Source organism: Cibotium barometz, chromosome 2 (genome assembly GCF_041138505.1).
Source record: "Cibotium barometz isolate CiBa-2024 chromosome 2, ASM4113850v1, whole genome shotgun sequence".
NCBI lineage: Eukaryota > Viridiplantae > Streptophyta > Polypodiopsida > Cyatheales > Cibotiaceae > Cibotium > Cibotium barometz.
This window is the reverse complement of record NC_141047.1, coordinates 14,004,095-14,024,099: the sequence shown is the minus strand read 5'-3', so window position 1 is coordinate 14,024,099 and position 20,005 is coordinate 14,004,095. Positions and strand designations below refer to the sequence as shown.

At 45.0% G+C, this 20,005-nt stretch overlaps 1 protein-coding gene across 1 annotated transcript in view; it reads left to right on the top strand.

Annotated features, from left to right (window-relative positions):
• LOC147640679 (protein ROOT INITIATION DEFECTIVE 3-like) overlaps nucleotides 1-20,005 on the top strand; it is a gene marked incomplete at its 5' end in the record, with an annotated part of 107,263 nt that overhangs the window by 65,225 nt on the left and 22,033 nt on the right. Inside the window, one exon of the mRNA XM_086814125.1 lies at nucleotides 10,621-10,748. Coding sequence (XP_086670251.1) covers nucleotides 10,621-10,748 — 128 coding nt within the window. The remainder of the gene's footprint in view (nucleotides 1-10,620; nucleotides 10,749-20,005) is intronic.

Genomic DNA, 20,005 nt, shown 5'->3' with positions numbered 1-20,005 from the left:
GGATTTCTTATGATGCAAACCCGTTTATTCTTTCTATCTTTAGCGGTGCATTTGCCCTATCAACTACTTATTTGATGTACTAATTCTTTCTATTTGCGACTCTCCTTAGTGCTAGGCTTCATTATGGCTGAGTCTGCCATGCATCTCTGGAGGTTTGACAGAAACTCAGTACGAAGGGCTTTGTGTGAATATATGCTCTTATGTGTGTGTGTGTGTGTGTGGAGTGCGTGTGTGAGAGCATATCTTAATACAGAGTTCTATACCCACTATTGGACACTACTGACGTTAGGGGGGATGTCGCAGCATCTAGTCTATACTATGCATAATGGAGTTGATAGTTATATAGTCTTGTGGGTTGACTACCATGAGTATATAACATGCACGTTCCTAAAAGGTGAATTTGGGCATGTTCCTGGATTCATCTAGGTATATACAAACCCATTTATGTTTATGTGTGACCAAGGATTTGAAACCAAAAGTAATGGAAGAATGCCATGCCCCACCTTATATGGGACATAGAGGTATCATAACAACAACTCAGGCTTTGAAGTTTGGAGAGTTATTTCTTTTGGCCTAGCATGAGAAGAGATATCGACCAATATGTTCGAGAATGTTTGGTTTGTAACAACAACTCAAGCTTTGGAGAGTTATTTCTTTTGGCCTAGCATGAGAAGAGACATCAACCAATATGTTCGAGAATGTTTGGTTTGTCAAAAGGTCAAGTTTGATCGACAAAAACTTACAGGATTATTACAACCTTTGCCAATTCCCAATATTCCATGGGAAAGTATTGCTATGAACTTCATCTTTGGTTGCCAAAATCAAGATTTAGGAATGATGGAATATGGACTATTATTGACAGGTTCAGTAAGCAAGCCCACTTCATTCCATTAAAGAAGACCATCCGCACAGATCATATGGCGAGATTGTTTATTCAGCAGATCTTCAAGTATCATGGACTGCCCAAATTCATTGTAGGAAATAGAGATCCTCAGACTACCAGTTTCTTTTGGAGAGCACTTTTTGACAACATGGGGACAAAGCTGAATTTCTTTTTGGCTTATCATCCTCAAACAGATGGGCAAAATGAGATTGCAAACCTCACTATTTTGGATATGCTAAAGTGTTATGCTCTCGAAACGTGGTTGTATATGTCACGCACGCTCTGTTGGGCTTACAGATTCGGACTTGGACTTGGACTTGGATCTGGATTTGGAATTTGGATTTGGATTCATTGGACTTGGATTCATTGGATTTGAATTTGGATAGTGGATCTGGTACTAGCCAGGTGAGATATTCTTGTGGGTCATCCCCGTGGTGTGCTTGGCATTAGAGATCTCGTGCCTCAACATCGACATCTTGGATATCCTACGTCGGCATATTTGTTTGTTTTGTATTCATTGATTGTATTGATCTTGGCCAACGTGTCCCTGGATTGTTCTTGAATAAATTCATGAAAGGGGGCGGGGCCTGTTCCCGCCGCTCAATGTGGTGTACTATGCAAGATCCCTATTCCCTTCTATCTCTCCCCTCTCTCTCTATATCTTTATCTCTTGGACACGTGGTTGAGTTTGTCACGGCACGCCTTGCTGGGCATACACCCCCCCTCCTCTCCCTTATTCTCCATCTTCAGAACATGCAGGGTCCCAGACACACGTGGCCATGCCAACTAGACATGCACACCTGTAAGAGAAATCTTCCCTGTTCTCTTCTGGTCAAGCGACCATGACGAGGTTGGCGAACTGGAATGACCTGCATAGCAAGTTGGATGACACCTTCAAGAAGATAAAATTTTCTCAAGCAAGAATCACTATGCGTTGAGCATTGACTGCTCTAGCTGGTCGAGCATTGACTAGAGACGCTAGAGCAAGGCGGTGGTCGAGCATTGGCAGGAACAATTACCAGCAAGAATCACAGTTAGCAGCATCGTCAACGGGTTGAGTGAAGATGTAGCCGGTGGAGAGGCTCAATATCATCATCACCAGCATTGGCGGCGCAAGGCAAGGACAAAAGCGAGGAGTCCAAAGCATGAAAAAAAAACCTCGAATCCCTAAAATACTCCCGCTCTGACACCAATGAAATGATATATTAACGTCTCTAAGAGGCCATAGTGGCCTATGAGACCAAAACTGAGAGTACATCTGAAGTTGGTGTCTCATCAAAGAGAACAACTAAATGAGACTAAAAAGTACAATAAACTGATTGTCCTTCAGTTATAAGAATAGATCTGTAAGACTCCGAGATGATACCAAGTAGAAAATACTGGAAAATACTGAAAAGTGTATATCAGGTAGATCCATGTATGTTGATCAGTTGAAGTGTTGCCCTCTCCTTAGATCAAGTATCTCCGCCATGGGACTGTCTAGAATGGAGAAGTCGTAGAAGCGAGGTAGGCGCCTCCGATGCCGAGCAATACTGGCTCTGATCTGGTGATGGTGAGGATGCCGTGGTCGGGATCTTGGTGGGTGTGGCTGACGAGCACGACATATCTATTATTAATGTGTGAGAGAGAGAGAGAGTGAGAGAGAGAGAGAGAGAGAGAGAAATGAAATGAAATGATATGATATATTAACGTCTTCAAAAGGCCAAAATGACCTATGGGACCAAAAAGGTTACAACAATTGGTGGATCTGATACAATGTCTGTGTAAGAAAAGCTAAAACAACTAAACAACTAACTGAAACTGAAACAACAACTATGGGGAAAAGTAAGGTACTAGGAGCTCCTAATGGATAACATCTGGGAAGGAAAACTCCAGCAACAAAGGTAAGCATCATATACATCACTATCCAAAGATGTCTCTCATTGGTCGATGGCGGATATTCTCAATGTCCTCCATGGTGAGTACTCTGACTCCATGCCGTTCTAGTATGGTCCTGATCCTCTGTTGTAGTCTCCGTCGGTGTCGAGATGGGCCTCTCATCTTGGGGCGCCTGGACCGCCCTAGCTCTATAGCCCGATCAATCAGTGTACCTCTGGTGCGGCTATACTCTGGGGCTAGCTGCAATGCCTGCTGGCCTGACTGCACAATCTCTGGTCGAAAGAAGTTTGTAATCTGCCTCTGTAGGTGTCTCTCCCTCTCTGATCCCCTCCCTCTCAAGAGACTCTCTCTATGTCTACGCAGCTCTAGCAAGTATAATCCGAGGCATCTCTGATCCTGGTATCTCATGACTCTGGAAAGTGGTCCGAAACCCTCTCTGAACAGGCAGTGAAAACAGCCTCGTATCTCATAATATACTGGACAGTGACATATGTAATGTAACTCTGTCTTTGGCTCCATCTGGCACAACTGACAAATCCTGGCCTCAGCTGGTACTCCTCTGAATCTGCCAGTCTCAATCTCTAGTTGGTGTGAGGATGTGCGCATCTGACCAATAGCACATCGTACCCCATGAGAAAGATGAGTATCCATGTAGCTGGGTCTAATCACAAACCCATCCTCCGTGAGCTGGAGAAGATGATCTCTATAGAAAGCCATCTTCGTACAAAGCTCGTGTGTCAGCTGTATCCATGTCCTCCTAGTGTCCAGCTAAGTCAAGTCCTGCTTGATAAGTCTGGTAATCTCTGCCCGTGTGAGAGAGAGAGGGAGGGTGCATCCAAGGAGTACTGAAATGGAGGTAGCCTGTCCATACTAAAGCCATGCAACTGGAACCAAGCTGTCATCTGTGCATACCAACATGATCCGTCTCCTTGTGATGCCAACTGTCGTGAAGACTCCAGGGCTAAGTGAGCATATCTGTCTCTAGGGAGAGCCCAAGTGCTATGTATAAAGGAGACTGATCGCGTGAGTGCCTCTACTACCAATGGGGGGGCAGCTATCATGTGGTACGGAGGCCTTGGCCCTAATCATCCGGGAAATCATAGAAACCAAGGGCCTCTCCATACATCTCCATCCATCAGTGCTACCAGCTCGGCTGTGGTGATCCACTGAGAGAGAGAGAGAGAGAGAGAGAGAGAGAGAGAGAGAGAGAGAGTATTATGTTAACAATGCTGAAGAGAGAATATCTGCATGACTCAATACAGTGTTTATTGATGTATTAAAGCTCAGACCAAGTACATGCTTTTATAGGCTGAATGCCTTATCTTTCTAAACACACTCAGCGACACTTGGCCAATCCAGTGACATCATTGCTTACACACAAGAACACTTTAGTGGCTATAAGAGGTGGTTCACATGTGCTTACTCACTTACTCATAAGTGAGTGTTCGAACACACACACAAACAAGGGCTGTTCACACAGATACAAGCGGGTACACAAACAGGGGTACATGGGCACACAGAGAGACTCCGAAATACCCAATAGTGGGGTCCATACCATTCTCAGTGGTTAGAAGAGACGAGGAGGCAGATTTATGTGATTGCAACTATGCTCAGAAGGAGGTTGGCTGTTGCACATAGTGGTCTGCTACCTCCGACAAGAGACATCAGCTATGCCCAGAGATCCTCAACCAGATGGGTAATCACTGTTTTTGGCACTATATATAGATATCCTAGAATTCCCCAATAAGGAGATGTTTCCATGTTGAGGGACTCATACTCGCACTCAAGTTCGTGATCCCGAATAGTATTGTGTGTTCCAAGGTTTCATACAAGCGTTCCGTATGCCATACAAAATGCACAAGCTTTTATATAAATTTTGAAGTACGTGTTTGTCCTAAACCTTATCAAGCCGGTCTTATTCCTCATGCATCCCAAATGCTTTCTCATACCTCTTGCACACATTATGTTTACACAGTTGTTTTCAATATATCATATTTTAGACTTAATACTAATCAAACTAGAGAAGAGACGCACTTAAGGTACCTTATCTTATCAATATACTTACCATACTTGTATTGAACATGTATTGTATGTATCGTATCTAATGTTTCTAACCACCTTGGAGGGAATGCATGTACAGGCGGCAGCCAGGTGCAAGTCTTTGACATCGATCAATATATCATCATCCTACATGATGACTTGAAGTTACAGAGGACATCATAGGGGCTGATCCTTTCTAGAGATGGGGATGCCCACGGCCTCATTATTTGTAATGATATGGCTTAATGGCCCACTTCTTGAGGTCACATGCTCCTCACATAGTGGAGGTTCCAACACTGTGGACAACCTGATGGGCCCTTGGCTCATATCACCATCACATACACGATTTTACTATAAGATAGAAAATCGACACTACACAAGGGCCGGAATGGGAGCTACAGCCGCCACAGTAGCACTCCCGAAAAGTCTTCCAAAAGCACAGCCTTCCCTAGAAGGGTCTTGAAGAGCACATAAGGCGCAGCAGGATTACGTTAGGTCTCTACCAACCGGGCATATCCCCTCCCACAAACCAAGCCAAGAATTTTAGTAGGTAATCTCCTGCTCTCGCACTCCAAGAACAACAAGTCTTCACGAGCTGCAGGTGGCAACACCAGCGGTGTCCTCCATCTTCACAGATGTCCTTTGTTGAGTTTCTTTTCCCAATCTCCTGTTCAAGAGAATAAATATCACCCCGGCACAATCTCAATGGCATGATCACAAGGACTAAGCGGAAACTTTGGCCAGCCTTCAACAATGCAGAAAAGGCAACCATCAGCAGTGTAATTCAAGGCTGAAATGGGCTGTGAAATTTCAGGGCCGAGCAGAGCAATGCTTGGAGCTGAGCAGGGTGGCCATTCCAGGCTGAGAATGGTGGCAATTCAGGGTGGGCATGGTGGGCGTATAGCTGATGGGGAGCAGGAGATATGAAGAGCCTAAGGGCAGCATGTGTGTGATGTGATGAGCCATCAAGGGGTGCTTTCATCGAAGGGTTGAAGCGAAGCCTTCGAGGTTGGTGGGAAGGGTGCGCTTTCCATACACATGTATGGAGTGGGCTGCCAAGTGTTTGGGGCAGACTTTCGGTCTGGTGTCATGTGTATCACCCATGAGAGTGCCACGTGGACATGCTTCCTATTTGCAGCCACCTTCGCAAAGTACGTGGTACATTATGGCCTATTTGGGGCAGTTTTTGAAACCCGATAGGTATCTGAAGGTGCCTAGGATATGGACAAATAGTTGCATCTCATCAAGACTTGTCAGATGAGAGACATGTATCAATCCAATTTGCTTGCATATGGGCTGATTTGCAGGCAGGGACAACATATGCATCTTTTGTGCAAAGAGATTTATTTGATGAAAAATAACCGGTTGTGTGTGGTTGAGTCTATGAGGCAGAAAGTGATTGATGAATGCTATGCTCCACCTTATGCTGGTCATAGAGGAATCTTGGCCACTACACAAATGATGGAAGGTATTTCTCTTGGGATGTGCAAGGAGATTGATTCCTATGTGAGGAAATGCATGAAATGGCAAAAGGTAAAGTTTGATAGGCAGAAGACCCCTTGTTTGCTTAAGCCTTTCCATATTGCTTTCTAGCTACGGGAAAGCATTGCCATGGACTTTGTTATGGATGTACCGAGATCTCCATTTGAAATTGATGCTATTTCGACCATCATGGATAGGTTTAATAAATAGCCAATTTCTTGTCGGTGAGGAAGATTATTAAATCTGAACACAAGGATTACTTTTTTATTGCTTAGATATTTAAGCATATCATGGAATGTCCAAATTCATAGTTAGGGATCGTGATCATAGGACTACGAGCCTCTTTTGGAGAATTCGGGTGCTTAACTTTGCATCGGCTAATTATTCGCAGATTGATAGGTAGAGTGAACTTGCGAAGTTTACGTAGCAGATCAAAAATCTCTCTGGGAGAAGTTCCTTGTGGAACCCAACAAACTTGGTGGTACCCACTCTTCAAAAAGTCGATTCGGCTAAAGGATGTCAAGCCTTTCAAGTCTTGATGGTAATCTTGTTAAGAGCACTATAATTGTTACACATCCCAAAGGATCCATCTTTCTTTTGCACAAGTTATACTTGTGAGCAATAAGGAAATCGACTGGGCCTTATTGAACCTTAATATATGGAGATGCTCAAGAGTTACATTGGAGAGAGCACTCTTACCATGCCAGATGCCAACTAGATTGAGTAGGCCCTCTACACAACAACTTTGAATCCACCAAATCCTTCAAAGACATAGGAGTGCTCCGTGGATGTAGATAGTTTCTATGACACCATAGAGGAGGAGCGCACACACTGATCTCTATTGATTAGTTATGTTACATCCCAACAGGCCTAGGGTTAGGGCTAGGGACTTGGACTAACCCAAATTAGGTCGAGGCTTAGCTGGGACGTGGGGCCTTGGAGGGCTCACACGTGGGCTAATCGCGCTAGCTATGAAGTCATCCAACAATAACATGCGGAGTCGGTCGGCAATGACGAATTTAAGCAAGTGAAGCTATCGAGATGGCTAGGATTTTACCTGCCACGAGCAATAACAAGGCTAGAAGAAAAACAAGAGTGGGTTATCAAGGATCTCGTGAGGGGGGATAGTGTTGGCTCAAGGTTGATGGGTGCTCCATGTCTTCAGCAAATCGATGACCGTGGGGTTGTCAAGTGGTGTCAAGTGGCTTTTGCAAAGTGGGATTCAAGTCCGAATTTGCACACTGTTGGTGGATCCAGGAATGGCTTAGTAGTCTTGACTTCAGAGACCCTAAGTCATGACACTTACTTTCAAGTACTTTTTTGTAATTTTTTGTAACACCCTAGTTAATAATCTTATTTTTTCGAGGTCTTTGCCAAACTGTGATGGAATCTAATTTGTTGCATGCTCTTACTCTTCCACATGAGTGGATAGTTCTTTGCAAAACAGTGAAGAGATCATACCTAGTTTTACCATGAACCCTTCATGTTATTCGGATAGTTACTAGGTGGCAGGTGACAGGCAGTCTTGTCGGAAGTTGGCATAACCTAGGAAAGGGTGTTGCATTAGGCAATCTTGTGGTGATGGTCATAATCCAAGATGCCTAGACCAAGGTTTTCAGATGGCTTATGGACAGCTAGTAGGGCTATCTACGGATGCATTCGAGAAGGATTGGGGTGTGAACACGGTACTATCTTTCATCTTTTACTTTGCATGGACTAGATTGACCTCCAATTGACTTAAGGTTTGACCTTGGTGTTCAAAGAGGAATTGGGTTGCTTCAAGGCTAGGTTGTAGGGGAAAAAGTTAGCCATTCCACTTATGATCATGCTTAATAGAGGTTTTATGTGGGGGGTGCTCTGGTGGTATGGGATACCATAGTGTATTCCTATGTAGGATCTCCTTAGGCTTCACAGGTTTCTTGTCTGAGACACTCTATGCTTTGGTGGGGTGTGCTCTATTGATATGGGATACCATAGTGTATTCCTATGTAGGATCTCCTTAGTCTTCACGGGTTTCTTGTCTGAGACACTCTATGCTTTGGCATAGTTAACCTCTGGTAATTGTGAGGAGCAATGCTAGTCTGTGAGTGACAACAAGATTAGAGATGACCTTGGTTGTCTAAGCATTGGTATGTCACTCGTAGGGTGACAAGTTTTATGATTCATCACACTCTCTCGCGTGATGGCCAAATGATATTGATGCATATTCATGCATGAGGCAACCTCGGAATTGTACATGAGAGAGATGACCAGTTCGACGGATGTACCATTTGATACTCGAGGGTGGACGGAGTTCCATATGGTTATTTTAATTTAGGACTTTGAAGTCATATGAATTTCCCACCTCTTCGATGGGTTGTAACCCATGAACATGTTAGGGATGGAATATGTTATAACCACTGTTCTTCAGGATCTCTATTAATGGGGTTGCGTGGACTTTTGGTAACCTAGGTTCATTGTAATTTTGTGGGGTGAGAAGTAGTTGGAAGCCATATATTGTCTTCAGGCTATTTGAGGACGTGGGACAAAAGAAAAATTTGAAGGGGAGTTTTATGCTTGCCCTAAAAGTAGACGTGAGTATGTAATGGTTGTGTGAAAACACAATCTTCATTCAGTCTTAGATGAGGATTAGACAAGGGAGATCTTGTGGTTGGAATATTGTACTGGAAGGACATGGCACTAGGACTTGTTTGTGCATCAAGTGGAGTATTGTACGAGAAGTACATGGCACTAGGACTTGTTTTTGTATCAAGTGGACTAGTGTTTGCCAACAACTAATGCAGGATGCCATTTGGTGTAACAATTGAGTTGTGCTGTGGGTTTGTGCTTTAAGTTGTGGTAGAGCTTGTTGCACTTTAAGACTAGATGTCTTATTGGGATTTAGCTCTTGGGGTCGTAAGCAATTGGACCTTTGTAGCGGGGTCTACAAGCTGAGTCTTTACACTGGCCTAGATAAGACTTGAGTAGATGCCATGGATGAATGTCCGAATCCGGGGATTCGCTTACATAGGCTTGTCTCCTTATGCATTAAATAGGAGTGAAGTATGTTATGTCTCGATAGGCCTAGGGTTAGGGCTAGGGACGTGGAGTAACCCAAGTTAGGGTTAGGGCTTAGTTGGGGCGTGGCTCTCAAGTTGAGGCTTAGATTGGCTAAGAGCTTATAATTAATAGCCTAGGACTAATAATGGCTAAAAGCTTCTAAATTTAGCAAGAAAGCTATAGCCCAATCAATAAATAAAGCAAGGGTAAATGAGGTGATAGCTCAAGTGGTGAAGGTTTTTGCCTAGGACCAAGAGGTCCTAGGTTCAAAACCCTCCTTGGTGCTTCCTCGGCAGCATCGCCTACGGGTGGATAAGTAAGCGCCTACGGGTGGTGAAATTAGTAACTATGGGAGGATCTTGGGCCAAAGGCCAGTTAAAAAACAAAAAGCCCAATTTTTGCTATAGAAATGACCTTGGGGGTACTTATGAGTCATTGAGGTATCCATGCAGTGGACAGGAGGGCTACTGGGGTTGTGCAAGGCCTCATGGCCATGGAGCTGCAAGGTGGATGGTTCGGCCAACTGCTATGGGATGCTCAGTTGGGGCCATTACCCAGCAGGCTCGCGACAATCAGACCTCAAGCTCGGGGGTGAGTTCAGAGGACTCTACAGTTGGGTGGTGAGTCGCTAGCCACAATCTATCGTGGTCATGCGATGCATGTGATGTCGGGTCTATGAAATCTCGTTAGGGTTTTGGTTCTAGGTCATGGTCTACGGAGACCTTACAGCTGATACTCTAGAGGCTCAGAGCGTCTTCTCCTTTCTCGGTTATATCCTACTACTTTCATTATGTCTGTATAATAACTCCATGAATAGATTGTAACTCCTTTTGGTATCATAGATTTTCATGGATTTTCTTTTCTTTTAGTTAGACCGCCTTTTCATATCACTACGTGCTACAATTATTTCATGGATACATTGTAACACTTTTGCAGAGATTTAGGGTTTAGGGTTCTTCTTCTTCTCCTCCTTTTGGCCATAAAATCGGTATTGGCTAACGCAGGCATTAACACTAGTTGACCATGGCTAGTTTACCTTATGCACATGGTCATACCCTGATATCACATTTATATACAGTAGTGATAGTTGTTTTTCATTTTCTTTCAGTTACTTTTTCCATGGCTCAGTATACCCATGTTATAATTGTATCATTCATAGTCTCATAGACCCTTGAGGTATTTTGTAGATGTTAATATTACTCTCTCTCTCTCTCTCTCTCTCCAACCATGAATGCTTTTATTAAACACAACAATAATTGCAGAGTGCTCAGCTATACATATTTTCCTGGCTTGTACAGTGGTCCTGTGACTGCACTTGCCTTCAGCATGGATGGTCTCTCACTAGCCTCAGCAGCAGAGGATTGCACAGTATGCCTTTGGGACACTGTTAGCTGCCAAACACTTCGCATTTTCAAACACAACAAAGGTAATAATCAGATTCTCTCTAATGATTTCTGAAGATGGAGGTTTGGAAATGTGATCATATTATTGAGCTGCACACATCGTTTTTCATACGCCTAAACTGACTTAATTGCTTGTAGAGCGATGGCCATAGTTACGGGGAAAACTCCTACGCAGGGGTCTCAAGGCCGAAATGTGGGATCTCAAAGCTCAAACACCCATTTCAGGGGTCCATACCAGAGTAACAAGAAACGGTCGTTTCTTAGCCAAAATTGTGGAAACTCTTTCTTTGGAGGCAGTGTTTCTGTTTCTTTAGAGGCATTGTTTCTGTTTCCATTTCAGTTACGTGTTTCTTAATCTCACCCAAGGATTCCCCCCTGCTATGTTTTGATTTTCCCCGATTTTCCTTGTTCTCTCTTCCAAACTATGATCTATTCTAATTTTCTCCTCTATTTCTCTCAATATTTCTCTCTTTTTTTTTCTTTTTTTCATCTATACTATAATGTTAAAAATGTGCCGTTTCCTTGCCGTTTTAGATTCCTAGTTTCAAGCCATTTCCGTTGCAGAGACAACATCCGTTTCCGTTACTAGTTCCGCTACGCCATTCGTTTGAAAAACGTTTCAGTTATTTCCCCATTTCCATTTTTTTGAGATGGCATGTTTGCCATGTCTCAGCCATTCCCGCACACAGTTCCAGCCATTTCTCCAACACCATCTATGTTTCCTGTTTGCACCTTAGATTTTAAGTCTAGTTTATATGAAGTAGCTTGTTTTCCGGCTTCTATTTTCCTTTCCATCTCCTTGCCTCTCTACTTGTTTCCTTTCTTCTCGCACCGTCTTTCCTCTCCAATGTCTCTCTTCTGATGTGGTGTTTCCCTGTTCAGGCCCCTCAAGAGTGCCACTTCTGTTTCTTGTGACTAGTACAAAACCTTCTTATTTCCTTGTGTAGCCGATGAACCTAGGGGGACCAATGTCACGATTGTGACTAACTCTCTTAATCTCTCCTTAATTACTCCTTAATCCCTTATTAACTGAAAGGACACCTGTGAAGAGTCACACCCTTACACATGGGTCACTATCAAAGGACATGTCTATTCATGAAAAGACACACCCCTAAGTCCAAAGGACATAACCATTGCTTCAAAAGCCACACCCCTTCCCAGGGATGTGTCTCTTCACTTGAACCCTTTCAGCCTCTATTTAAGAAAGGCCTCTGTCTCAATGCAAACAACTCAGTCTTTCCTGCAGTATTTGTCTTATGTGCATTAGTTTTTTTTTTTTTTCTCGAGAAATCTTATGTGCATTAGTTAAGTCTTAATCATGTTAATAAAGCTATAAAAGCTTTACAGTGGTATCAGAGCAAACTTTTTTCGCCCTGTGTTATACCCAAACCCTAATCCTAACCCTAAAATCAGTCCTAACCCTAACCCTAAAATTAGCCCGCCCAAACCTTAAAATTGGGTGTAGAAGGTGTTGAATGGAAGAGCACGAGAGAATGCCCTATCCAATTCAGCTCCCAACTCCCAATTTTTACCGATTAAGTTGGGCCAGCCATATGCAGGACACTCTTGAATAAACGAGACAAAAAAAAAAAGCCTTCAATCAAGAGGCTTACCTCTTCAGGCGGCACCCCTTCATAAACCAGCACCCCTCCCAACAGCAGTCGCACCCCTTCGTGGAAGCTTTCCCAGTCGGCTACCGGCGAAAAGCGCATGACGACTCGTTGATATCTTTTATTAAAAAAATTAACAAACACCCCTCATAACCCCATTCAAAGGTTATGACCCTACGGGTCTAATTGCCACGTCTATACACATTACAAAAAAAAAAAGAAGAAACAATAAAACTCACCATACGGGCCCCTACGAAACGGTGCCAACCTTCGGCCGTTTTTAGCCAGCGCTTGCCGTCCCCCTATACCGGTCTCCTACGCGCTTGCCGTCGCCCTATACCGGTCTCCTACGCGCCGGCTTACTGCCGCCTCCCTTCCTCGAAAACAGCCTTCTTCATTGTTAGCCTCCTGCGGTCTATGCTTGTGTTTGGAGATCAGCCATGTGTAGTTGGTGTTTCTCGTGGATTGACGGCTACTATCCTTGTTCTTCTCCAGCAACAATATTTATTATGGCAAGCTCCTTCAGTTGTGATTTTTCCATTTTCTTGGGCATAAAAATTTCACATAATGTGGAGTATAACATATCAGAAATCCGACATTTCATTCTTTTGCGGGCTCTCCACTCCTCCGGGGCCAATATCACTTTTTACGGGTTCAAAAGCACCTCTCAGATCATGTGGACACACATTACCCGCTTCTCCGACGGCTTATGGCATAGGAAACCTATGATTTCAATTATTTACAAGATACACCCTCTCAGTCCATAGTGCCCTCTCCTACCCGTGTTTCTCCATCAGTCTCAGCCCCTGTTCCAAGGAGTGTGTCCCCCTTTTTCTAGCCCACTCATTACCGTGTTCAGATAGCCACACCGACTTCTCACCTCCGAGAATTCGACGTGTGGGTGATCCGTGTTCGTACTTCCGCATAGGATCTGGATCATTACTGTTTTATACTCAGGCGTCATCCTTATCTGGGCGCTATCCTCCCCGAGTGTAGCATCATTTTTCATGAATATTGCACCTATTCTGATGACGTTTCTCCAGCATCATTCACGGTGCGCCCCTCTACACCAGAATACACACCCTTGACACCAGTAGCTGCCCCTACCCCTGTACCTTCTTCTCCAATAGAGCAGACTCTCGTGCGAGCCCAGGCCCAGAGGATCGCTCTTACTATACAGGATGGTCTATAGCCACTTCACCCCAGTACGTAGCCTCTCCTCTCGGGATTTCCAGATGCCGCACCCTCCAACCGATGGTTCTTACTAGAGCCCAGCGGCGTCATCAACAGCAAAACCCCTAGAGCCTCGTCACCCTGAAGCCTCTGCATCAATATCTTCTCTCATGGCAGAACCTGTTGACATCCAAGCCCCTCCGAAATGGCAGCCAGCTTTGCAACAACTTCAGCTGCAGTTCCAACAGCAACTCGAGGAGTCTATAGCATCCTTGGCTTTGCAGATCCAGCAGCTCCACACGGATCGCCACTCCTACACGAGTTCCCTACGAGTAGCAAATGTTTCAGCAACAATTCCAGCAGATGCGGACGTCATTCCTTCCGAGGTTGAAGGAGACGACCTTAAAACTCTTTGTTGTCTTTTACAAGCCAATAAAACAAAGAAATTGGAAATTAAACCCCTTGACTCTTATGGTGATGTCACCAATTGGCCGACCATTTGGTCCATCTCCAGATTTGTGTCTCGTTCACTTGAGGCTAGGCCGGTGTCTCATGTGAAGGGGCCAGTATTTTTGCTTAACATGGACGGGAGTCAGACTGGTGCCACCCGTGTGTTAGCAAGATGGTGTCGTATGGACGGGAGCCAGACTGGTGCCACCTGTGTATGACCTAGACTGTGTTCTATCCATGGGATTGTCACGCCATGGAAGAGCTAGTATTTGTGCCGTGTCTTGCCTATGGGACTGTCACTCCATAGGGAGGCTCGTGCCTGGATCTGTGTCTTACCTATGGGACTGTCACTCCATAGGAAGACCGGGATTTATGTTTTTTGTCATGTCATTTTTGTGCCCAACAGATGTTTTGTACTTGTTTCATGAACGTGAGATATGTCCATGATACTATTTGCACATGCACTCATGTTTTGCATGTTTGAAATTGTTTTCGCATGACTTGTATTCTTGTGTTTGCCTGTTTGACGTGCCACTTACTGAGCGGGGACGCCTGCCAGTGAGTCGTGAAGTTTGCTCTGTCTTCTGACAAGTTTTGTTGCGTGTGAACAGGTGGTAAGTGTATTGCACTTGTTTGTTTAATAGTTTTATTTCTAACCTTTAATTTTATAAGGTTGTAAGTTCACATTCATTTAAAAGTGGGCACCCATTATGGGCACCCACATATAGGCCAAGGTGGGGAGGGAAACCCCACACTTAACCCTTCATGTGTGGGGGTGGGTGCATGGCCACCTACCCACACCACACCTTGAAACTGGCCGCCCCCATGCAAGCTTGGGGAGCCGGCCAGCTGTGGTCGTGTACTTCCTTTCCAACCTCTACAAAAGAAAGCGACCACCCCACCCGTTGAAGGATAGAGCCGGCGATCATCTCCTCCTCGTTGGCTCTCAGGCGGCTGCACACCCACTCTGCAGGGTGCTGTGCTTCTACTCTCCTCAGGCGGCTGCAGCCAGGCGGTTTCTGCATCCTTCAGGCGGCTGTGCTTTCCCAGCAGGCTGCAGCTCCTCCACAGCAGGTGGCTGTGCCTTCTGTAGGTGGCTGCGCTTGCTCTCCAGCAGGCTGCCCTGTACACTGCAGGCGGCTGCGCCACCTCACAGGCGGCTACTACAGCCAGGCGTTTCCTCTCCATAGCGGTTGCTCCCTCTGCGCAGCAGGCGGCTGTCCCTTCTCCTCTGCAAGCGGCCATAGCAGGCGCCTTCTACACCCCTCAGGCGGCTGCACTTGCTCTCCAGCAGGCCACGCTTGCTCTTCAGCTCTGGCGGCTGCACCTTCTCCTCTCCAAAGGTGGTTGTTTCATCCTCTGCAGGCAGCTGCATCTCCTCCACAACAGGCGGCTACTCCTCTTCTATAGGCAGCTGCGTGGGGCTGCACTCCCCTCTACAGGTGGCTGCGTGGGGTTGCGCCTTCCTTCCATAGGCAGCTACAGACGGCTCTGCACCTCCCCTTTTCAGGTGGTTAAACCTTCCATAGGCGGCTGCGTGGGGTCGCGCCTCCCTTCCATAGGCGGCTACAGACGGCTCTGCGCCTCCCCTCTTCTATAGGCAGCTGCGTGGGGTTGCGCCTCCCTTCCATAGGCGGCTACAGACGGCTCTGCACCTCCCCTTTTCAGGTGGTTACACCTTCTACACTCGTAGCCTGCTCCTCCTCCTCGACAGGCTGCTGCGCCCTGGTGTCCATCTCTAGTAGCTGCATAGAGACACCTCGGGTATTTGTCCTCCATTAGCAAGCTACAAGTAAGTGGATTCAGATTTAAGTAAAGGATTTTGTTGTAAATCTGAGAAAGTATTCTCTCTACCGCTAACACCCGTTCGGTGCCGGGTAGTCCAAGCTTTTGGAGAACCACGGTCCATGGGTGCCAAGATCGGGAGAGCCAGGCATTAGTACGGGAGTGCTTGTTTGTGCATGGTCTTGGAACACCAGTAGGGCGCTCTCCGCGGATTCAAGTGAAGGCACAGGACCGTAGGGACTTGACCACTCAAGTGGGTCGCTCTCCTTCAAACGTCTATTTGGAGTTTCTTGTTTGGTACTGTATTCATCTCAGTTGTACATGGACATCGTCTGGTTCATTGAACCCATGGAGCATTGTATTTGTTAAATACTCCCAATAATATATCATATATTGAGAGGGGGGTCGACCCGTTCCGGCCCGAGTGCTGGAGTCCATTGTTCAACATTTTATTTCATTTTAATTTTCAGTTGTTATTAAGTTGTCCATTCAAGTTGTGATATTTAAGTTGTGCTATTATGCGTGTGGGTGTCGAACGGAGTCTACTTCTCAGTGAAGTCCTCATCACTAAAAGCAATGTCAAACTGTGCCACAAATGCTAACACTTTGGAAGCATCATGCTCTCCATGAAAAACATCGAACTTAACGGACTTGTCACTTGCTTTAAATTCTTGGAGCTTTCTGGCATGAGGCTCATGGTCCTCTCTTTTTCTTTTTCCTTTATCCAACGGGGCAGCCTTATCTGCATGGGCTCCATGGGCAATCATGGAAGTTTCATGAAGCACGGTGGCATGTGCTACACGAACCTGAGAATCAGATGCATGTGACCTTCCTGCATAAGGCAATGTCTCACCATGAGACAACTCAGTAGGCAAAGCTCTTCTAGTGGCAGACCTGTCACCCCTACCATGGGATACATGTCTTGAATGCATGTGACCATCATGCCCTCCATGAGCACTAGCATGCATATACCTGTCAGGCTTTGTGCCTTGTGGAGAAGATGCATGACGAGAGGTGACTGTCACCTCTTCCCTTTGCAGAGATGACCTCAACCTTTGAGATGCAAGATCTCCATGCTTCAAGCGAGATGGGTTTCTGAATTTCAGCTCTCCATCTTCCCCCTCTTTGATGTCACCTTTGCGGAGGAGGTAAGAAAGTGCCAACTCCCTTGGATTCTTGTCCACTTCCCGTGCCATGGACTCAAAAGTCACATCTACCATTGCATCGGCTTTCCTTGCTTCAATGACACTTTGCACATGGGAATCTTCATGCAAAAATTTCAACTCTTGCTCTTGTGCCTGCAAAAGCTTTCTCATATGCTCCATTTTAGCCCTCATTGCATCAGGCTCTTCTTCTTGCATGAGTGTCTTTCCTCGAGACAGTTGTCCCTTTGAATCACTATCATTTACCCTTTCAAGGGGCTTGTGCCTTCCTTGTAGAGCATCAGAACCACGTGAGGCACTTGATGGGCCCCTCAAATTAGGCACTTCCAAAGGGTGGCCTTGGCTGTCCATTGTGTTTAAGTGTGCTGGAATCGGGGTGTCCAATACACAGGTTCGTTTCCCCACTAAGAAGAGGGAAATAACCGTGCTCTGATACCAATGAAACCGATTCTGTCAAGTGGGCTAAAGTACGTCATGCTAGCATGTTCTTGAACGGGACCGTTGCTCATTGGTGGATCACTGAAAAGATCACCAAAGACCCCATTTGCACCTGGAAGGAGAGATATTATGCTCAGTTCTTGCCACCAAATGCGGAGCAAACTCTCACCCAAAAGTGGGATAGACTTGAGCAAAGAGATAATGAAAGTGTGCAACAGTATGTCAACAAGTTTTGGAAAGTGTTGCTTGAGGTAACTCCTTTTATGCAAATCACTGAGGATGAAAGAAAGAGGAAGTTTCGCTCCGGATTGCAACCAGCTTATCATTCGGGCATTGAATTGCACCCGAAACATACTTTGCAACGGCTTACAGCCTGTGCTCTTGCTACGGAGCAATTGGCGCTCAAAATTAAGCAAGATCAAGGCGGTTCAAAGGGGAAAGACAAGGCTGTTCCAAATCTGCAAAAAGGTGGACAGCCACCTAAAAAGAACTTCCGGGAGACCCACAAGGGAGGTAAAGCTGAAAATACCTCATCTAAAGATCATGGCCCAAAGAAGAACAAATTTGGCTTGACCCCGGAGCAAAGAGAGCAATATGCCAAGGAGGGAAAATGTTTTTCTTGTGGCAACAAAGAGCACATGTTTCGACAATGCCCTAACCGCAAACCTAAGCACGAGGACAAGCAGACCAAGGCTAATGTACATGCAGATCCCGATGTGCAGGGAAACACAAAACATGATGCAAAAGAGCGGATGGTATGCAAAGCTTGGGGTCAAATCAAGGATCAGCCCGCCTTATTCATGTTTGATGACTGTGCAACTGATAACTTCATCTCTATACAAATGGCAGCTGCCTTGGGTATTGAGGTTGAGAACATGGGACCTCAGATTGAAGCAGAAGCTGCCTTTGTTGGTAAAGAGGTGCAGGTTACTCCACTGATAGGAAAGTTGCGCATACATATCCAGGGCTACCTTGATAATGAGCATTTCTTAGTTGCACCACTAAATGGATGTGATGTATTGTTGGGCAAGCCATGGCATCATAGGCTTGAGCCCCGCAAAGAGTACAAGACCAACATGATTTCTTTTATGCATAGAGGCCGCATGCATTTCATTGATGCTGGCAAAGGGGATTCCATCCCACTTGTATCTTACATCCAAATTAATAAAGCAATGAGAAAGAGTCTTTCTGCGTACTTGGTTTTTGTTCGTGATAGCATTGTACCAAGTCATCAAAATGTGGATGCTATGACTTATGATAGGCTGAATTTTCTTCATGCATTCAACGACTGTTTTGCTGATGCATTGCCAGGTGAATTACCTCCCCAAAGGTCCGAAGGTTATCGCATAGATCTTGTGCCAGGTAGTTCTCCACCTAACAAACCCGCATACCATGTGAGTGCCGCACAACAAGAAGAGATCATGAAGCAGGTAAATGAGCTTTTAGAGAAAGGTGTGGTTCAGCCTAGTTCATTACCTTATTGCTCTCCTGTGCTTCGTGTTCAAAATAAAGATGGGTCATTCCGCATGTGTGTGGATTATAGAGCTTTAAATAAGCTTACCATCAAGAATAGATTCCCAATTCCGCGTATTGATGACATTTTGGATACGCTTGATGGTTCGGCTTGTTTCAGCCGTCTTGATTTGAAGAGTGGTTATCACCAAATACGAGTGGTGCCACAAGATGTCCATAAAACTGCATTCAAGACAGCTTTTGGATTATATGAATTTTTGGTGATGTCTTTTGGTCTCACCAATGCTCCTGCCACATTTAATCGTATGATGGATAGGATATTCCGACCCCATCGCAAATTCACAAGTGTATTTTTTGATGACATCTTGGTTTTCTCCAAGAATAAGCAAGAACACAGAACTCATTTGGTCACAGTGTTCGAAGAGTTGCGGAAGCATAAACTTTTCATTAATGTCAAGAAAAGTGAGTTCTTTCTTTCAGAGATACATTATTTGGCACATTGTATCCAAAGATGGAGTAACAATGGATCCTGCAAAGATAGAAACCATTCGGAATTAGCCAGAATTGCAAAGCGTACATCAAGTACGTAGTTTTCTGGGATTATGTTCATATTATAGGCGTTTCATAAGGCATTTTGCTATGATAGCCACCCCTCTACATGATCTCACAAAGAAGAAAACCACTTTCAAATGGACTTCAAGAGAACAGGATGCTTTCTTGCAACTCAAGCATGCTATCATATGTGGACCCGTATTAATTGTTCCTGACTTGCAAAGATCATTCGTAGTAGAATGTGATGCTTGTGGCAATTGTATAGGGGCTGTCCTAAATCAAGAAGGGCATGCAGTTGCATACGAGAGCCATCATTTGCATGATGTTGAGCTTCATATGGATATCTATGAGAAAGAGCTCTTGGCTGTAATTCATGCCTTAAAGATATGGAAACATGATCTTCTTGGGGCTGAATTTGTAGTCAAGACAGATCATCAAAGCTTGAGATACTTTCTATCTCAAACAAAGCTTTTGGAGAAGCAGATGAGAATGGCAAACTTTCTTTCCATGTTTCATTTTCAGATTGTGCATACTCCGGGAAAGAAAATTGTGGTGGCCGATGCATCATCCAGGAGGCCATATGTGGCTGCAGTCTCAGTGGCCTCTCATGGGGAGTTATATGCTATGCGTGATTTG